General features: G+C 43.0%; 1 protein-coding gene across 1 annotated transcript in view; it reads right to left on the bottom strand.

The window, feature by feature from the left end:
- CD28 (CD28 molecule) overlaps positions 1-2,326 on the bottom strand; it is a 44,711-nt gene extending 42,385 nt beyond the window's left edge. The window contains exon 1 of the mRNA XM_069735375.1: positions 2,075-2,326. Within this exon, the coding sequence (XP_069591476.1) occupies positions 2,075-2,129 (55 nt within the window). The 5' untranslated portion in view covers positions 2,130-2,326. The remainder of the gene's footprint in view (positions 1-2,074) is intronic.
- Positions 2,327-19,151: the final 16,825 nt, after the last annotated feature.

Raw genomic sequence — 19,151 nt, 5'->3', positions numbered from 1 at the left:
GTCACCCATCTACAGTTTTAAGACTTATTTTTACACTTTTGGATGATAAAAATGTGATTACAAAAACAAATAAATTTGTAACATGACAGAGTTTTCTAACTCAATAAGGTTTTAACTTCTGAAATGTGTAGTTAACAATTTGTGGTGTTCCTCTCACTATGAGCCTGCCTTGATAACAACCTTGCATGTGTTCCAGACAAAACCACTTGGACCTTTTCCTCTGTCCATGATGATCAAAATAAACTCAATGATTTTATAATCATAAAGGTTAAATGTCTTCCATCCATAGGGAGAAAAAAGTGCAACAAATCTAGCGATAACCAAATTTTGAAAAAATCCAAAATACCAAGAATCTGGGAAATAAATATCGTTATAAATACTACTTGCAATTGAGAAAATCTAGCATACCTTTAAAGACGATAACTTTTGTGGTTTTAAGGCAGCCTGAAACAGTGGCCCGACACCCTAAGTGTTAATGGGGGGATTCCAGCATTTAAAAAAAAAAAAAAACTGGCACCAGCAAATGAAATAACATTTACAAAGGTCCACATATTGTTTTTAAACTTTTCACTGCTCCAGCTTTGCAAATCCAGTGGTTCCTCTCCACTTACAATATGGTGTACCAGCACATAAATGCTGCAGCCAATCACTGGATGCAGTGGTCATATCAATATGTAAGGCACGTGACCACTGCAACAAGTGTTGGGCTGAAGCAGTCGTGTGGCAGTATAACATAACATCGCTTCAGGAAGGTAATTGGAGTTCAATGGTGGACCACTAGAATAGAGGCTTTGAGATTGAAGGGGGTTGGGTGTTTAAAAAAGGCAAATAGCGATTTTCATATGTTGTAGTATTTTAGCTGATGCTGAGATCTGCAAATGAAAGCAAAAATCATGGAAAACCCCTTTATGCCAATACATATATTAATAATATACATGCATATTAAATATCTTACCCATTTACATTTTTAACCATGCTTCTTGTTTAGCTTGTACTTTATATGTTTATTTCCAGAACTTTATTTTATTACATTCCTAATGACACTTAATGTTCAGCTACAAGAATTAAAAGTATTCCTAAGCTCTCATTAATATCTATGTTCATCACTGTTATCAAATTAAGTATCCTTTCATTGACAAAGGACGTACTTTAATTAATTATGTTTTTTAAAAAAAATAGTCAAAACATTGAAATTTAAAAACTTATCACAGTCATTTTGAAAAATTATGCAAAAAAACAAAAACATAAAAAATATAAAGCACAGTCAACTCCTATTACTGGAAACAGAATTGAAGAATCTAGTGAATAAACTACTTTCATCTAAAGTTTATAAAACTATTTCTAAGAATATAGATTTCCTTGAAGTAGTAATTACATTTTCTATTGGTATCATAGGTGTTAAGTAACTTTGTTTCTTAACCCCGGGCATTAAAAATTGTGATTTGTGTTTACTCATTTTTTTTTGTTAGAAAACTACTGTACATTTTGTTTAGTGAAATCAGTCCACTAGATCTGTCTAGATAAGAAAAATCTGAAAGGAGATGCGTAAAAATACTATGTAGAGTATTTTCAATCTTTTTATCTAAGCAAACATTGCATAAAACGACTATTAATTGAAAATATTACTATGATTGCACAATAGGCGAAAATAATCATATATGTGAAATTAACAGAAAAATTTTGTTGTAAATTGTAAAATGCACCAATGAATACAGAAGCCAAACCTCAGCACTGTGTAACTTAAGGCCATTATTTCCTACAAGAACTTTAGAGATATGATAGCATTGTAAAGAGTGAAGACATAATACACTTTTAAGAGGGCTTGAAATATGAATAAATGCACAAATGTGAACCACATAGGAGACATACAGTTTATTCTATGGAATATCGAGGGATATACCAAAATCACTAGCACTGGTAATGATATTCCTGTAGAATATGCTAAAATATATAGCCAAAAAATCTATTATCTTCAACACAGTTTTTAATTCAATTTTAAAAGGTGGCATTATATAGGAGCAATCATATATAAGGTAACTAAAGCAGGTGAACTGATGTCGAAGCATAGACTTACCTATATGTTGTACCAGAATGATCAGAGCTACAGACCAGATCTTCCCTAGAATCATGGTTGCATTAATATATGGTATATGTCTCCATGCACCTGTAAAAACTATGAAGCGTGACCAGAGCAAATTGATAAGGTCACTGTTAAATTATGGTATCATTCATATATTGCTAGAGCTGTAGAAATAATAAACTAAGATTGCTAGAGAAGGAAAACATGGTTCACTATTATCTTCAGAACCTACATCAGATAGAATAGAAGAATACCTGTCTCTTTCATATTTTCCTAAGCCTATCTCCGCCTCTTTCTAGCCAAAAAGTTTGATTCAGCTCTACAATATACAAAGCAGGAAACCACAATGATGATTTCAACATTTCTACACATTGCTTAAACACGAACAGGATTTAGTCAATTAGTTCAAAAGAACAATAGTCATATAATTTTTCTTTTGTTCAAAAAAATGAACGTTTTGATTGAAAATAGCACATATAAATGAGATACTAATGCAAAAAGAAAATAACTTTTTCTTGTGCTCCCCTTAGTGCTAAGGATACCACGGAGATGGTACGTACACATGGTGTTATGACTAGTGATGAGTGAGTATACTTGTTGCTCGGGTTTTCCCGAGCACGCTTTGGTGGTCTCCGAGTATTTGTTAGTGCTCGGAGATTTAGTTTTCCTTGCCGTAGCTGCATGATTTACAGCTGTTAGACAGGTTGAATACATGTGAGGAATGCCTGTTTGTTAGGGAATTTTCACATGTGTTCAGGCTGTCCAGCAGCCATAAATCATGCAGTTGCGGCAAGGAAAACTAAATCTCCGAGCACTGGCAAATACTCAGACACCACCCGAGCATGCTCGGGAAAACCTGAGCAACGAGTATACTCGCTCATCACTACTTATAATGGATTAGTGGTGCAGAGGAACATATCTCAGTTGACTGATTGATGCAGTATATTAGTTCCAAACCTAGAGAAAAAAATCAAGGGTCCAACACTTGTCCTTTAGGTTAAAACTTGAATTTTTTTATTACATAATATTAAAATCAAGTGTAATATAAAAACTTCAAACAGTCCAGGTTCAGACAAGTATAGCCATTATGGAATACATGTTTCAAACCTAGAAATCATCTTAGTCATGCCATAACTAAAAATCTTTAAATATTATGGGTTTGAAATGCATAGGCCAATATGGCAATATTTGTCTGAATTTGGACTGGTTGCAACATTTGCCTTATGCAGAGCAACACATCTCCTTCATATGGAGTTGATCAGGTTGTTGATTGTACCTATGGAATGTTGGTCCACTCCTCTTCAATGGCGGTGCAAAGATGCTGGATATTGGCAGGATCATGAACATGCTGTTGTATATGCCAATCCAGAGCATCCCAAATGTGCTCAATGGGTGACATTGAAACCTACAAGAGAAAAAAGTAAACGAAAACCCTTGATGTAACTAAGTAAAAAAGCAAAAGTGCATTTAAATAACACAGAGTTTTTAGTAATACTGTTTTTGATAAAAAAAAATAGCACAAAAGCCATCCCACCTCATCATGGTAACTCTGATCGGGACAGTCCTACACTGTCTAATATTAAAACCTTACATTGTGTCAATGTTGACCTCAGTGTGAATAAGGGCAGACAAAAGGACTGAGCCCAACCAGTGAAACACTAGACTGGGGAAGCCTTATATAGTCTCTAGCTCAGAAACAGGGAGGTCAAAGGGTGACATGTCTGGTGAATATGCTGGCATTGCAAGCACTGGGATGTTTTCAGCTTTCAGGAATTGAGTACAGATCATTGCAACATGGGGCTGTGCATTATCATGCTGTAACATCATGGTTGTGGATGAATGGCACAAAAATGGGTCTCAGGATGTCATCACAGAAACTCTGTACATTCAAAATGGCATCAATAAAATGTACTTGTTTTTGTTGTCCATAACATACACCTGTCCATACCATAACCCCACTCCCACCATGGGCTACTTGATTCATAATATTGACATCAGCAAACCGTTCACCCACACAACGCCTTTCATGCAGCCTGTCATTTGCCCTGTCCTGAAAACCAGGATTCATCCATGAAGAGAACACCCCTCCACCATGATAGATGCTATTGAATGTGAGCATTTACCTACTCAAATAGGTTACTATGACGAACTGCAGTCAGGTGGAGGCCCCGATGAGGATGTCAAGCATGCATATGAGCTTCTCTGAGACTGTTTCTGACAGTTTTTGAATAAATTCTTTGGTTATGCAAACTGCTTGTGTAACACCCCAGGTGACCGGTTGTTACAGTGGCATTGCTTTCCTTTCGGGGAGAGTAATGACATTCTTGGAAGAGAGGAAGGACCTTTATCAGGTAATCAGCACATAGAACACTGTTCTGACTCCAGGCCAGAAAGTGGAGCTCTGAACCCGGTTTCAGAGGAACTTCCCTAGATAATATATATTCTGGCCTGGGGGAGGAGTTAGTCAGTCTGTTTGAGGTAGTAAGTCTGAGAGGAGTGGTAAGTGAGGAGGAGAGTCTGAGAGCTGGAGCCGTGCAGCCACATGAGGTGCTGCAGCTCCTGGGAAAGGAAAGAGGAAAGCAGAGCAGTCTGTAGGAGACTGAAAGGAAAGAGAAGCAACAATGAAGTAAAAAGCTGGAGGGAAGCTGGGACTGAGCTTCTTCCACGCTGAAGCACAGAATTCCGGTAGCTGGAAGACCGAGGTTGTAGGGGTAACTTCATGCCCCATGGCAGAAACCGGCGGACAGCTAGATTTCAAGTCACCTGTCTACCATTAACACCCGAAGACACAGTAGCAGATAGAGCCCGGCATCATCTGAGAGACCCTGTAAAAAGGCTTGAGTTGCCTGTCATGCGGGTAGTGTCCTACCTAAAGGACAGAGAGAACGTGAGGGCCTTGTGAGAGGCCTAAGGCAGCAAGGGACTACAACACAGCACTAGAAGGAAGGCTTCCAACCCCACTTGATTAGGGGGATTCCAGATTCGCTTCCAAGCCAGTCGGACCATACCAGTACCTGTGATCCGGTACCCTGGACTGTGGCTGCCTAAATTCTACAGTAAAGAGGTAAAGAGACTTCAACTTGTGTCGTCTGTTCCTTTCTACACCATCTACCATCTGTCCCTAATACACCGGGAGACCTGGGGACCCAGCGTCACCAGTGGGAAGTTATACCACCCCAGCTGCCATAAAGTCACCCCAGGGGACCCCTTGCGTTAGTCATCCCTGACCGAATACTACAGGTGGCATCACGAGCAATCTTTAGTCAATAATCCCTTTAAAGTCCTTTTCCCCCTTTTTTGCACGGGAGCCCAGGCCCACGGACCAGATCCCTGCTGCCGTGATACATCCCTTTAAGTACCGGACCTGGTACCGAGTACCACACGGCCCTGGCGGGTTTTCCATTTTGGAGTCACGAAGAGGATGGACCGACCCATTGAAATGGTTCTTGTGCACCTCAGAGACTGCTTTATTGAGAAACTGTTGAATTGCTTATTGCCACCAAAACTGCCGCCATTACAGCGCTACGAGGAGCGCAGGAGAAGAAAAGTGTGCTATTGTGGGTGAAGACTAGCTGTATGGCGCAAAAGACGTGAACGCCCCTTTCAAGTGCTGTTACACTACAAGTCATGATATCAATCAAATTCCTCACTGTATTCCAAGGGATCCCTTCCAAACTATCATAAGACTACTGGAGGAAAAAAGAAGGAGCACTGATCCAATATTTAAAAATTCAATACAAATAGTTTATTATATTTATAACATAACATACATACATAAACTATGGATAACATAATATTAAGGGACATAACACAAAAACCAAATATTGCACAATGGACATCACTGGGTCATGTTCAGACTGGATGGACTACAAAATATTAGCTCCCTAGGTGAAAGCAATATATCTATAAGGCATAAATAAATATCTACCGTAAATGCTCACGAAACTATAAATGTCCATCCGTCAGCCTAATAGCCAAACTGACCAAATATAGCAGGCTGTCTGACTGGCTACATAACCATGCCTACATGCCATAAATAAATCCTTAAACAGCCACCATTGCCCTATATAAATATAACAGATATCATGCAGGCAAACCATATATCAGACCATACCTGTGGACATGATGACAGTGACGCCCGTGCAATAAAACACCTCGACGCGCGTTTCGCTGTCTAACACAGCTTCGTCGGGAGGTACAGTAGCCTTAGGTAAGTCCCCTCTTATAGCCCGTACATAATTACCTTAATTGGCCGCATGCACATCGGCGCGCATACACCATGATGCGGTGCCTTGGAGAGCGCGTCGCTCAAGGGGCCCAGCATCCGGTAACGTGACCGGGTCATGTGACCCGCCCATCACCTGGACAACAGACCGCCGTGAAAGAGCGCCGTCTCACCATAGCAACGCAGCGCATGCGTAGAAGCGCGCTCACATCGCCAACAACTATATATAGAAGCTGGATCACCACTGCCACTTACCAGCTACAGTAAGTAGATACAAATAGATACATTTAAGTTAATAACAGCGGTGATCACAATAGGCTATGGACCAAACATATACAATTATATAAATATGATAACGATTGCAATCACAAAGAACATCATTAAGAATATACATAATCTACAGCTGTGATATATAAATATTACAAAGAAGTGCAGTGTACAAAATAAGTGATAATTGTATTACCATCTAATGATATATACAATAACAACATATATCTTCACTTGACTATAATGTGATGATACTCACAAATATGTAGTCAAACACTTAATACATAACCTCTCTATGAAATATATTTAAAGTGACAGTGCATAATATTAAAAATAGAGTGCAAAAAAAGCCTCAAGAGGCTACATCTTCAAAAACTTGTGAATGATGATCTGAGTTCCAATTATAATTGCATAGTTATCCTTAAAGATATTTCTTTCATGGTCCATATGTGCATGCGGGTAGATAATATTCCCAAGATCCAGGATACTCCCATATACAGAAGTTCAATCAATACAGCAATATTACAACTTTAGAATGAGAGAATCCTGAAAAATTAGAACGGCCATAAAGTTAGAGACAACCATAACAAACATAGACAAAACATAAAAACAACATTTATAATATTGACATTAAAATTCACGCTACTACAGGAAGGGTTTGAAGCTTACATATTCATTTAAGCCCTTTGGGGCAATCGTGTCCAGTACAACCATCCATTTACTTTCTTTTTTCAAAAGCTCTTTCTTATAGTTCCCACCTCTGATTCCAAGCTGAACCCGATCAATACCTTTAACTTTTAACAAATGAGGATTACTTTGATGACATAACCTAAAGTGTTTAGGGATGGTTTTAAGGTGTTCAATCTCATCAGCCAATGCACCATTTTTAATATCTCTCGCATGTTCCAAAATCCTTACCTGCAATTGGCGGGTTGTCATGCCTATGTAGATAAGCCCACATGGACAGTAAGCATAATATATGACATTTTCTGTTTTACAGTTGATATTGTAAGTAATAGTAAAAGTACGACTACTGTCACTATTATTAAAAGAAAATGCCCTGTCCATAAATCTACAGGCTGAGCAATCTCCACACTGGAATGACCCCCATCTCGGGCCTGGCCGATTAGAGAAGCTCATGGTTTGTGGTGCCACATAATGGCTTTTTGTTAGAATATCTTTCAAATTCTTTGAACGTCTCCAAGTGACAGAGGGGTGTTTGGGGATACAGCTGGCTAGGTCATCATCAGCCCTCAAAACCTCCCAATATTTGCGTAGAACCTGCATGATTTGTTGCCATTGTGAGTTAAAGCCTGTTATGAGTCTCACTGGCTGTGCCTCCCGCAACATGCGACGTTTTGAACCAGATAGTAATTGTTCTCTAGGCAAAGATTTAGCTCGCCTATACCCTGCCCTTATAACTTTATGGTTATACCCTCTGTCTTTCAAATTTGCCGTCAAGATTTTTGCTTGGTGCTCAAAACTACTATCATTAGAGCATATCCGTTTCATCCGCAAGAATTGGCTATTAGGTATAGATTTAAAGACTTGCGGGTGATGGGCTGAAGACGCGTGTAAGGGTATTAGTTGCAGTTACCTTGCGGTAGACATCTGTTGTAAGGTAGCCACCCAGGTCCTTCTTTATACAGATATCCAAAAACTCCACCTGTTCTCTGCTGTAGTGTCATGTCAAATGAATGTTGTACGGGTTCGTATTAAGTCTATCAAAAAAAGAAATTAATGAAGCCTCCAAACCCTGCCATATAAACAAAATATCGTCGATATATCTCGACCACGGCATCAATGCCCTCCAAGTTTTGAACAACCTCCCTTTCCCACAGCCCCAGGAACAAATTTGCGTACGAGGGCGCACAAGTCGCCCCCATCGCAGTTCCCTGGAGCTGTAGGAAATAGCGGTCTTTAAATACGAAAAAATTATGAGTAAGGGAGAAATGTAATAAGGTCAAAACAAAATCAATTAGATCTGAATCAAAATTGGTCATACCAAGAAAGGACCTCGATGCCGCGATCCCGTGGTCATGACCTATCGACGTATAAAGGGCCTCGACATCACAAACTACATATCACGTTCCAATTGCACCTGTGATAGCCGCTTCAAGACATCTGTGGTATCTCTAACGAATGAGGGAAGAGTTTCTACACATTGTTGTAAATAGAAATCCACAAATCTGCAGATATTTTCCATCAAACTCCCCACCCCCGACACTATCGGGCGACCCGGAGGGTTATTCCTGTTTTTATGGATCTTGGGTGTAAAATATAACGTGGGGATCACCGGGAAAGCTGTCATCAGCCCTTTCATCATTTTAAACGATATCACCCCTTGATCTACACCCTGTTGTAATATTGCATCCAATTCAGACTTAAAGGAATCCATAGGGTTAGTCATCAGTCTTTTGTAACAACGTGTCACATTCAATTGACGGAATGCTTCACGTTCATACATATCTGCAGGCCATAACACAACATTTCCCCCCTTGTCTGCCGGTTTAATCACAATAGTTTTCATATTTTTTAGTTCTCTTATTGCTTGGTTCTGTACTTTTGACAGATTAAATTTTGATATGGTTTCTGGAAGTGCAGACATATCTTTTTTAACCAACTTCATAAAAATGTCAATATTTGTACATAACCCCATAGGGGGGAAATGCTGTGAACGGCCATGCAGATACGTAGGAAAACGAGTAACATCTGAAGATGTTTGTTCATCTAGTAATGCCTCCAGATCAGCCAAAGCCTGCTGTTCCATATCACTAGAACAGGCATTACGTGATTGATTAAGAAAATATTTCTTAAACGATAACTTTCGTGCAAAAAGCTCCAGATCTTTCACAATAGTGAAATAATCAAATCTTGCCGCAGGAGCAAATGTTAACCCTTTTTCCAGTACATACAGTTGTGTAGGGGACAGTGTGATGTTAGATAAATTAATTACCTTCATACTCTGCGTGTTTTCCTTTTCTTTGAAAAATTTTGTGTGCGCATTAGAGGGAACACTACAAGGACATGTCCATCGGCAAGGGAGGTCCGCCTCCTAATCTGTTATGGCGAGAACTAGAAGAAGAAGAAGCCCCGCCCACTGAGAACAGAGCAGGAACAACACGTGTGTGCAGCAGCAGACCCCGAGAAAAAGATGTCGGGCAGTAGACACCCGGAGGGTGGAGAAGCAGCAGAGGACTGTCCCGGATGATGGGAGGAGGACCCGGACCTACTGACACTTGTGGATCCGGAACTCCTGGGAGCGCAAGTGGAGGAGCTGAGCCGCCAGCTCCTGAGCATGGAGTTGACCACAGTGGAGAGATGGAAGCTGGCCGTGCGCAGAAAGACCACACTGGAGGAGCCGTCGCCTGTCCTGCGATTAGTGTTCACCGCCTCAGCAGTGGAGCAGACCGGCACCGGAGGGATCATATCTGAAGTGGGTATGGAGAACGACCCTGCCCCTGAGACCGACCGCACCCCAGTGACTGGTCCTGCCCCAGCTACTGACCCCGCTTCAGAGACTGACCTTACCGCGACCACCGAGAGTACCGCTCTGCAGACCGAAGAGACACTGGTAGGCCCGCTCCCAGCACCATCAGCCCCCCGACCTGGTTGGGATCATTACAACATTGCCTAGGACCAGGCATCCGGTATAGAGTGCACATGAGAGCTCCGCTGAAACCCACAGGCTTGCCACTGGAGGTGAGCGCAGATAGGATTAACTCATTCGGCTGCTCATGCTGACAGGAAAAAAGTTAATATCGCTCTGAGAGCGAAAGACCATGGGGCTCAGCAGGGACCATGGCCTAAGCAAACTGTCACGCTCACACCCTGACTGGATGGTGCGAGCGAGGGATTGTGGCCCCACTCACAGTCCTCATCAATTGGAGGAGCAGATGGCATAGCCACCTTATCTGGCATGTCAACTTTCTTCAGCTGAGATACATAAAAAACTGAATTAATTTTCCAGGACGAAGGAATGTCTAATGTCACCTCTGCCGAGTTGACAATCTGAACCACTTTCAAGGGTCCTACAAACTTAGGCCCCACTTTTTTAGAAGTGATCTTTAAACGCAGAGTCCTAGAGGACAACCAAACCATGTCCCCAACAACAAACCTCGCCTCCCTTCTTCCCTTGTCAAAAAATTTCTTAGACCTCCTATTAGCCTGTTTAAGATTATGGTGCATACTGGTCCAAACCCTTTCCAAATATCCAGAAAAACTCTTCTCCTCAGGCACCGCCGCCCCAATCCTAGAAAAAGAACCGAAAGATGGATTTCTCCCAGTACAACAAAAGAAAGGAGAACACCCAGCCGAAGAAGACGTATGATTATTGAGAGCAAACTCAGCTAATGGTAGATATTCCAACCACATCTCCTGATTATCCGCTACAAAACATCTCAAAAACTGCTCAACGTCCTGGTTCTACCTCTCGGTCTGTCCATCGGAGTGTGGATGATAGCCCAACAAAAATGACAAATGAACCTAAAGTCTGTCATAAAAGGCACGCCAAAAGCGAGCCACAAACTGTGGTCCCCTATCGGAGACAATGTCTATGGGAACACCATAAAGTTTGACAATCTCTTTCACAAATGCCCTGGCAAATGTCTTAGTGCAGGGTAATTTATTGAACGGGACCAGATGACACATCTTACTAAACCAGTCCACTACAACCCAGATAACAGAAAAACCCTCAGAGGCTGGCAGGTCGGTTATAAAATCCATTGCAAGATGCGTCCATGGAGAACTAGGAACTTCTAACGGGCAAATCAACCCTGCCGCCGGAGCATGAGAAGCCTTAGACCTAGCGCACACTGTACACTGATACACCCACTTGACAATTTCTCTTTGCCACCCCGTCCACCAGAAACTCCGACTGATTGACTTTCTTGTTTCGGCAATCCGTGGATGACCCACCAAAAAAGACTCATGACATTCCGTAAACAAAGCTCTCCTCAGGGTTTTAGGCACCAATAATAATTTCCCATACGAAGTGTTAGCTGTTGCTGCATCCTGGGCTTTAAGAATGCTATTTTCCAACTCAGAACCTAATGCTGCCACCACCACCCCTCTCTGAGAATAGATTCTTCTTTAGTATTAACCGCTGGAGAGAAACTTTGAGACAAAGCATCAGCTTTAACATTTTTTGTCCCAGGATATATGTCACAGAGATATGGAACCGGGCAAAAAACAGTGCCCACCTAGCTTGACAAGCATTCAAACGTATGGCAGCATCAAGAGAGATCAGGTTCTTATGATCAGTAAAGACTTGTATAGGATGTCTAGCGCCCTCCAAAAAACATCACTAATGCTCAAACGCAAGCTTAATAGCCAGCAATTCTCGGATTCCAGCATCGTAGTTGAGCTCCGCCTCTGAAAATTTCTTAGAAAAGAAAGCACAGGGATGCACCCCATCCTCTGCCTCCTGGGACAGAACAGCCCCTCCCCTACTAATAAGGCATCCACCTCTACCAGAAAGGGCTTAGTCTCATCTGTCTGGATCAAAACAGGAGCAGAGCTAAACCTCTCCTTGAGATGCTCAAAAGCCTTAACAGCCTCAGGGGACCATTGGACAGTATTGGAACCCTTCTTAGTAAGATCAGTAAGGGGTTTTGCGATTACACAAAAATTATTTATGAATTTTCTATAATAATTAGCAAACCCCAAAAATCTCTGAATCAAGTTCAAGCATTCAGGTCTAGGCTACTCCAATGCCGCCTGAACCTTCACCGGGTACATCTCAAAACCATCCCTGGAAACAAAGTACCCCAAAAAACTAATTTTCTGTACCGCAAACTCGCATTTCTCCAGTTTAGCAAAGAGTGTGTTTTCTCTCAGAATCTGCAGAACCTCATGGACTCTCTGCCAATGCGACTCCAGATTGGGCGAATAGATCAAAATATCATCCAAATAAACAATCACACTCCTACCGATCAACGGCCTCAGGATGTCGTTAATGAAATTTTGAAAGAACGCCAGAGCATTTGTAAGGTCGAAAGGCATAACTAGACACTTAAAATGACCATCCGGGGTATTAAAGGCTGTCTTCCATTCATCGCCTTCTTTAACCCGCAGCAAATTATATGCCCCACGGAGATCGATCTTAGAGAACCACTTGGCTCCAACTAATAGGGAGAGTAGCACCTGGGACAAACTCAGTAGCGCAATCATAATCTCTGAGGTGGTAGAGCTTGTAACTCCACTTCTGAAAATACTTTCCAGAATTCCTGAATGGCTTCAGGTAGCTCATTTTTCACAACAGCAGCAATGTGTATATCACAACATTTCCCAAAACACTCCTGACCCCAGGATCTTATCTCACTTGACGACCAGTCCAGTACAGGATTGTGCATTTTTAACCACGGTAACCCCCGGACAACCGGAAATGGCAATTTATCAAGTACAAACAAATCTAAAGATTCCTGGTGTTCCATATTCACAGTGAGTGGAAACCCAGTGACCTTTCGAGAAATGCACCCATGCTCTGTGTTATCAATCGCCACTACAGGAAAAGGGCATGATAAAGGTACAAAATCAATCTTATACTTGTCTAGGAATTGTTGATCAATCAAATTATGTGCAGAACCTCAGTCCACCATCACTTGAAAATCAATCGAATAACCACGACAGGTAGAACTACCAGAAAAAGAAATTCCTGCTGACCGTAAAAATGCAATGCGAAAGGGAGGGTTATTCTGATTGACCTTTTTGTTTCTCTTTTCCTTGTTTATGCGTCCTTCACATTGCTTAATAAAATGGTCAGCCTTACCACAATAAAGGCATAGCCCCTCAGAGAATCTTCTCTGCCTTTCCTCATTCTGTCTACCTCTGATCTTCTATCCCCCCCGGATAGCTAATTGCATAGCAGCCTCAAGCGTAACAGGTGCAGGATATGCAATGAGCAAATCTTTAACCCTGTCATTCAAACCTGCTAAAAACTGACTCTTGAGTGCTGGATCATTCCAGCTGACCTCTGCAGACCATCGTCTGAACTGGGTACAATATCTCTCAGCGTCACCAGAAGCCTGTTTCAGCCGCCTGAGTTCTACCTCAGCTGTAGTGACCTGATCAGGATCATCATATAATACCCCATAGCAGAAAAAAAATGCTTCTACTGACATCAAACAAGGGTCATCCGAATGCAATGAAAATGCCCAAACTTGCGGCTCACCTTGCAATAACGACATAATAATCCCCACACGCTGTAATTCAGCCCCTGAAGACATGGGTCTGAGCCGACCCATGTTTACCAGACAAACATTCAGGCAAACCCATTCAGGTTCTTCAGAGCGGATTCCAGGGCAATTACTCACATGCTGTTGTAAGCTGGCAACTTCCAACGTTAACGCTTGCAGACGCTGAGCAAGATCTTGAACGCTGTTCATATTGCAGAAATCCGGGAGTTTTTTTTTTTTATATACTTCTTTCTGGCTGGACAAACTGTTATGGATCTGCAACACAGGACTAAGGTAGAAGGGGGAAAACTGACCCTGCACTATGACTAGGCTGAAACCCTACGATGGAGTGGGCGACCCATTCCTTGCAAATAGACCCACCGACAATCCTAGGTTAATCTCAAGCGAAGACCTATAGATAAGGGGAAGGGGTTCCCTAAAAGAACTAAGGACTGGGTACAAAAACGGGTCACCTCCTAATAGAAAACACAGAGAAGGCTGCAGAAACCAATAGAAAACAGAAACTAAGGCTAGCAGAACCAGAGGTACTGTACCAGCACTGCACAAATAACACACAAAGAACACTAAGCAAAGAACCAAGCTAGAGCTCAAGCAGATTAACACTGTTGTCCAGCAAGGACTGGGAGGAAGGTGCTGGTTAATAAAGAGTGATACAAACACCTGACCCAAGACAAACCCAGCACCATAGGAAAAAGATCGACAGCCAAAACTCCACAAGAAAATGGCGAATAGTCACAAACTAAACAGATTCTAACAGCTACCTTTGTGTTCACTGGGGCCTCTGATAGTGAGGTCAGGCATGTGCAGCAGGTGGCTGCCAGGTACCACTCCAGGGTGGTGTCTGGCTGTGGCAGCTGATCCCACTGAGGGACTAAACACTAATAACAAGTGCAAACTACTACTGACGGGCACGGCTGGTACTCTGGCGAGCACGGCTAACACTCTTGGCAGGCAGGCATGGCTGACCTTCGGGAGAAGAGCAGAGCTGCAGAATGCGGTGAGCAGAGCAGAACAGAGCCGCAGGTAGCGGCGAGCAGAGTCGCAGGTAATGGCGAGCAGAGCCACAGGATGTGGAGCAAAGAGCAGAGCCACAGGATGCGTAGTGTCATGATCCCAATGGCAGGGGATCACTAAAGGGCAAGCACAGATACAAACAAGCTCTAGGGCGATGGAACCTGAGCTGACCGCGACCCTGAACCTAACACACAAATAAAAGTAGCCGGGGAACGTGCCTACGATGATCCTAGACGTCTCGCTCCAGCCGAAGATCTAACTTCCCCTATTAGAAGAAACACAGACCTCTCTTGCCTCCAGAGAAATCCCCCACAGAAATAGCAGCCCCCCACATATAATGACGGTGAAATGAGAGGAAAGCACATACGCAGTATGAAAACAGTTTCAGCAAAATGAGGCCCGCTAAAGCTAGATAGCAGAGGATACAAAAGTGAACTGCGCGGTCAGCGAAAAACCCTTCAAAAACCATCCTGAAATTACTTGAACTCATGTGCCAACTCATGGTACATGAGGAGCAATTTCAGCCCACTAGAGCAACCAGCAGCAAGAATCACATATCTGCAGGCTGGACTAAAAACCAAATAAAGCAAAACACCAAAACAGGAAAATCCAAACTTAGCTTGACCAGAAGGTTCTAGGAGCAGGGAGCAGAGGTAACAAGACACACTGGATACATTGATAACCGGCGAGGAAATGCCAGCAAAGCCAGGTTAAATAGGAAACTCCCATATCCTGATGGAACAGGTGGAACCCAGAGACCCAGGAAAGACAAGTCACCCAGTACCATCAGTAACCACCAGAGGGAGCCCAAAAACAGAACTCACAACAGTACCCCCCTCTTGAGGAGGGGTCACCGAACCCTCACGAGAACCACCAGGGCGACCAGGATGAGCCCTATGAAAAGCGCGAACCAAATCATCAGCATGAACATCCGTGGCAACCACCCAAGAATTATCCTCCTGACCATAACCCTTCCACTTGACCAAATACTGGAGTTTCCGTCTGGAAACACGAGAATCCAAGATCTTCTCCACAACATACTCCAATTCTCCCTCCACCAGCACTGGAGCAGGAGGCTCAAGCGAAGGAACAACAGGTACCTCATACTTCCGCAACAACGACCGATGGAACACATTATGAATAGCAAACGATGCCGGGAGATCCAAACGAAACGACACAGGGTTAAGAATTTCCAAGATCCTATAGGGACCGATGAACCGAGGCTTGAACTTAGGAGAAGAGACCTTCATAGGAACAAAACGAGAAGACAACCACACCAAGTCCCCAACAAGAAGTCGAGGACCCACGCGGCGACGGCGATTAGCAAACTGCTGAGCCTTCTCCTGGGACAACTTCAAATTGTCCACCACATGACTCCAAATCCGATGCAACCTATCCACCACCATGTCCACTCCAGGACAATCAGAAGGTTCCACCTGACCAGAGGAAAAACGAGGATGAAACCCCGAATTACAAAAGAAAGGAGAAACCAAGGTAGCAGAACTAGCCCGATTATTAAGGGCAAACTCGGCCAGCGGCAAAAAGGTAACCCAGTCATCCTGATCAGCAGAAACAAAACACCTTAAATAAGTTTCCAAGGTCTGATTAGTTCGTTCAGTCTGGCCATTCGTCTGAGGATGGAATGCAGATGAAAAGGACAAATCAATGCCCATCTTAGCACAGAACGTCCGCCAAAATCTAGACACAAACTGGGATCCCCTGTCAGAAACGATGTTCTCAGGAATCCCATGCAAACGAACCACATTCTGAAAAAACAGAGGGACCAACTCAGAGGAGGAAGGCAACTTAGGCAAGGGTACCAGATGAACCATTTTAGAAAAGCAATCACACACAACCCAGATGACGGACATTTTTTGAGAGACAGGGAGATCCGAAATAAAGTCCATGGAAATGTGCGTCCAAGGCCTCTTCGGGATAGGCAAAGGTGACAACAATCCACTGGCCCGAGAACAGCAAGGCTTAGCCCGAGCACAAACCTCACAAGACTGCACAAAAGAACGCACATCCCTCGACAAGGAAGGCCACCAAAAAGACCTGGCCACCAAGTCTCTAGTACCATATATTCCAGGATGACCTGCCAACGCAGAAGAATGGACCTCGGAGATGACTCTACTGGTCCAATTATCCGGAACAAACAGTCTCTCAGGCGGACAACGATCAGGTTTACCCGCCTGAAACTCCTGCAAAGCACGTCGCAAGTCTGGGGAGACAGCAGACAAAATCACCCCATCCCTAAGGATACCAGAGGGCTCAGAATTTCCAAGGGAGTCAGGCACAAAACTCCTAGAAAGAGCATCCGCCTTCACATTCTTTGAACCTGGCAGGTATGAAACCACAAAATTGAAACGAGAGAAAAACAGTGACCAACGAGCCTGTCTAGGATTCAGACGCCTGGCAGACTCAAGGTAAATCAAATTTTTGTGATCAGTCAAGACCACCACACGATGTCTAGCACCCTCTAGCCAATGACGCCACTCCTCAAATGCCCACTTCATGGCCAAAAGTTCCCGATTACCAACATCATAATTCCGCTCAGCCGGCGAAAACTTTCTAGAAAAAAACGCGCATGGCTTCATCACTGAGCCATCGGAGCTTCTCTGTGACAAAACCGCCCCCGCTCCAATCTCGGAAGCATCAACCTCAACCTGAAAAGGGAGCGAAACATCTGGCTGACGCAACACAGGAGCAGAAGAAAACCGGCGCTTAAGTTCCTGAAAGGCCTCCACAGCCGCAGGAGACCAATTAGCAACATCAGCACCCTTCTTAGTCAAATCCGTCAAAGGCTTAACAACACTAGAAAAATTAGTTATAAAACGACGATAGAAATTAGCAAAGCCCAAGAACTTCTGTAGACTCTTAAGAGATGTAGGCTGCGTCCAGTCACAAATAGCCTGAACCTTGACGGGATCCATCTCAATAGTAGAAGGGGAAAAAATATACCCCAAGAAAGAAATCTTCTGGACTCCAAAGAGACACTTTGAGCCTTTTACAAACAAGGAATTGGCCCGCAGGACCTGAAACACCTTCCTGACCTGCTGAACATGAGACTCCCAGTCATCAGAAAAAAACAAAATATCATCCAAATACACAATCATAAATTTATCCAGATATTCACGGAAAATATCGTGCATAAAGGACTGGAAGACTGAAGGAGCATTAGAAAGTCCAAAAGGCATTACCAAATACTCAAAATGGCCCTCAGGCGTATTAAATGCGGTTTTCCACTCATCACCTTGCTTTATTCGTATAAGATTATACGCACCCCGAAGATCAATCTTAGTGAACCATTTAGCCCCCTTAATGCGAGCAAACAAATCAGTCAACAATGGCAAAGGATACTGATATTTTACGGTAATCTTATTCAAAAGACGATAATCTATACAAGGCCTCAAGGAACCATCTTTTTTGGCCACGAAAAAAAAAACCTGCTCCCAAAGGGGACAAAGATGGACGGATATGTCCCTTTTCCAAAGACTCCTTAACATAATCCCGCATAGCAGTATGCTCTGGCACTGACAGATTGAACAAATGACCTTTAGGAAATTTACTGCCTGGAATTAAATTTATAGCACAATCGCAATCCCTGTGAGGAGGAAGCGAACTGAGCTTAGGCTCCTCAAAAACATCCCGATAGTCAGACAAAAACACAGGAATCTCAGAAGGAGTAGATGAAGCGATAGAAATCGGAGGTGCATCATCATGAACCCCCTGACAACCCCAGCTTAACACAGACATTGATTTCCAGTCAAGGACTGGATTATGAGTTTGTAACCATGGCAGACCAAGTACTAGAACATCATGCAAATTATACAGTACCAGGAAGCGAATCACCTCCTGATGAACGGGAGTCATACGCATGGTCACTTGTGTCCAGTACTGAGGTTTATTCATAGCCAAAGGTGTAGAGTCAATTCCCTTCAAAGGAATAGGGACTTCCAGAGGCTCCAGACTAAACCCACAGCGATTGGCAAATGACCAATCCAGAAGACTCAGGGCAGCGCCTGAATCCACATAGGCATCGACGGAAATGGATGATAATGAACAAATCAGAGTCACAGACAGAATGAACTTAGACTGTAAAGTACTAATGGCAACAGACTTATCAACCTTTTTTGTGCGTTTAGAGCATGCTGATATAACATGAGCTGAATCACCACAATAAAAACACAACCCTTTTTTCCGCCTATACTCTTGCCGTTCACTTCTGGACTGAATTCTATCACATTGCATTATCTCAGGTGACGGTTCAGACGACACCGCCAAATGATGCACAGGTTTGCGCTCCCGTAAACGCCGATCAATCTGAACAGCCATAGTCATAGACTCATTCAGACCAGCAGGTGCAGGG

The sequence above is a fragment of the Ranitomeya imitator genome, chromosome 7 (assembly GCF_032444005.1).
Source record: "Ranitomeya imitator isolate aRanImi1 chromosome 7, aRanImi1.pri, whole genome shotgun sequence".
In the NCBI taxonomy this organism is placed as follows: domain Eukaryota; kingdom Metazoa; phylum Chordata; class Amphibia; order Anura; family Dendrobatidae; genus Ranitomeya; species Ranitomeya imitator.
The sequence above is the reverse complement of the archived record's forward strand: the minus strand, read 5'-3'. Positions and strand labels throughout refer to the sequence as shown.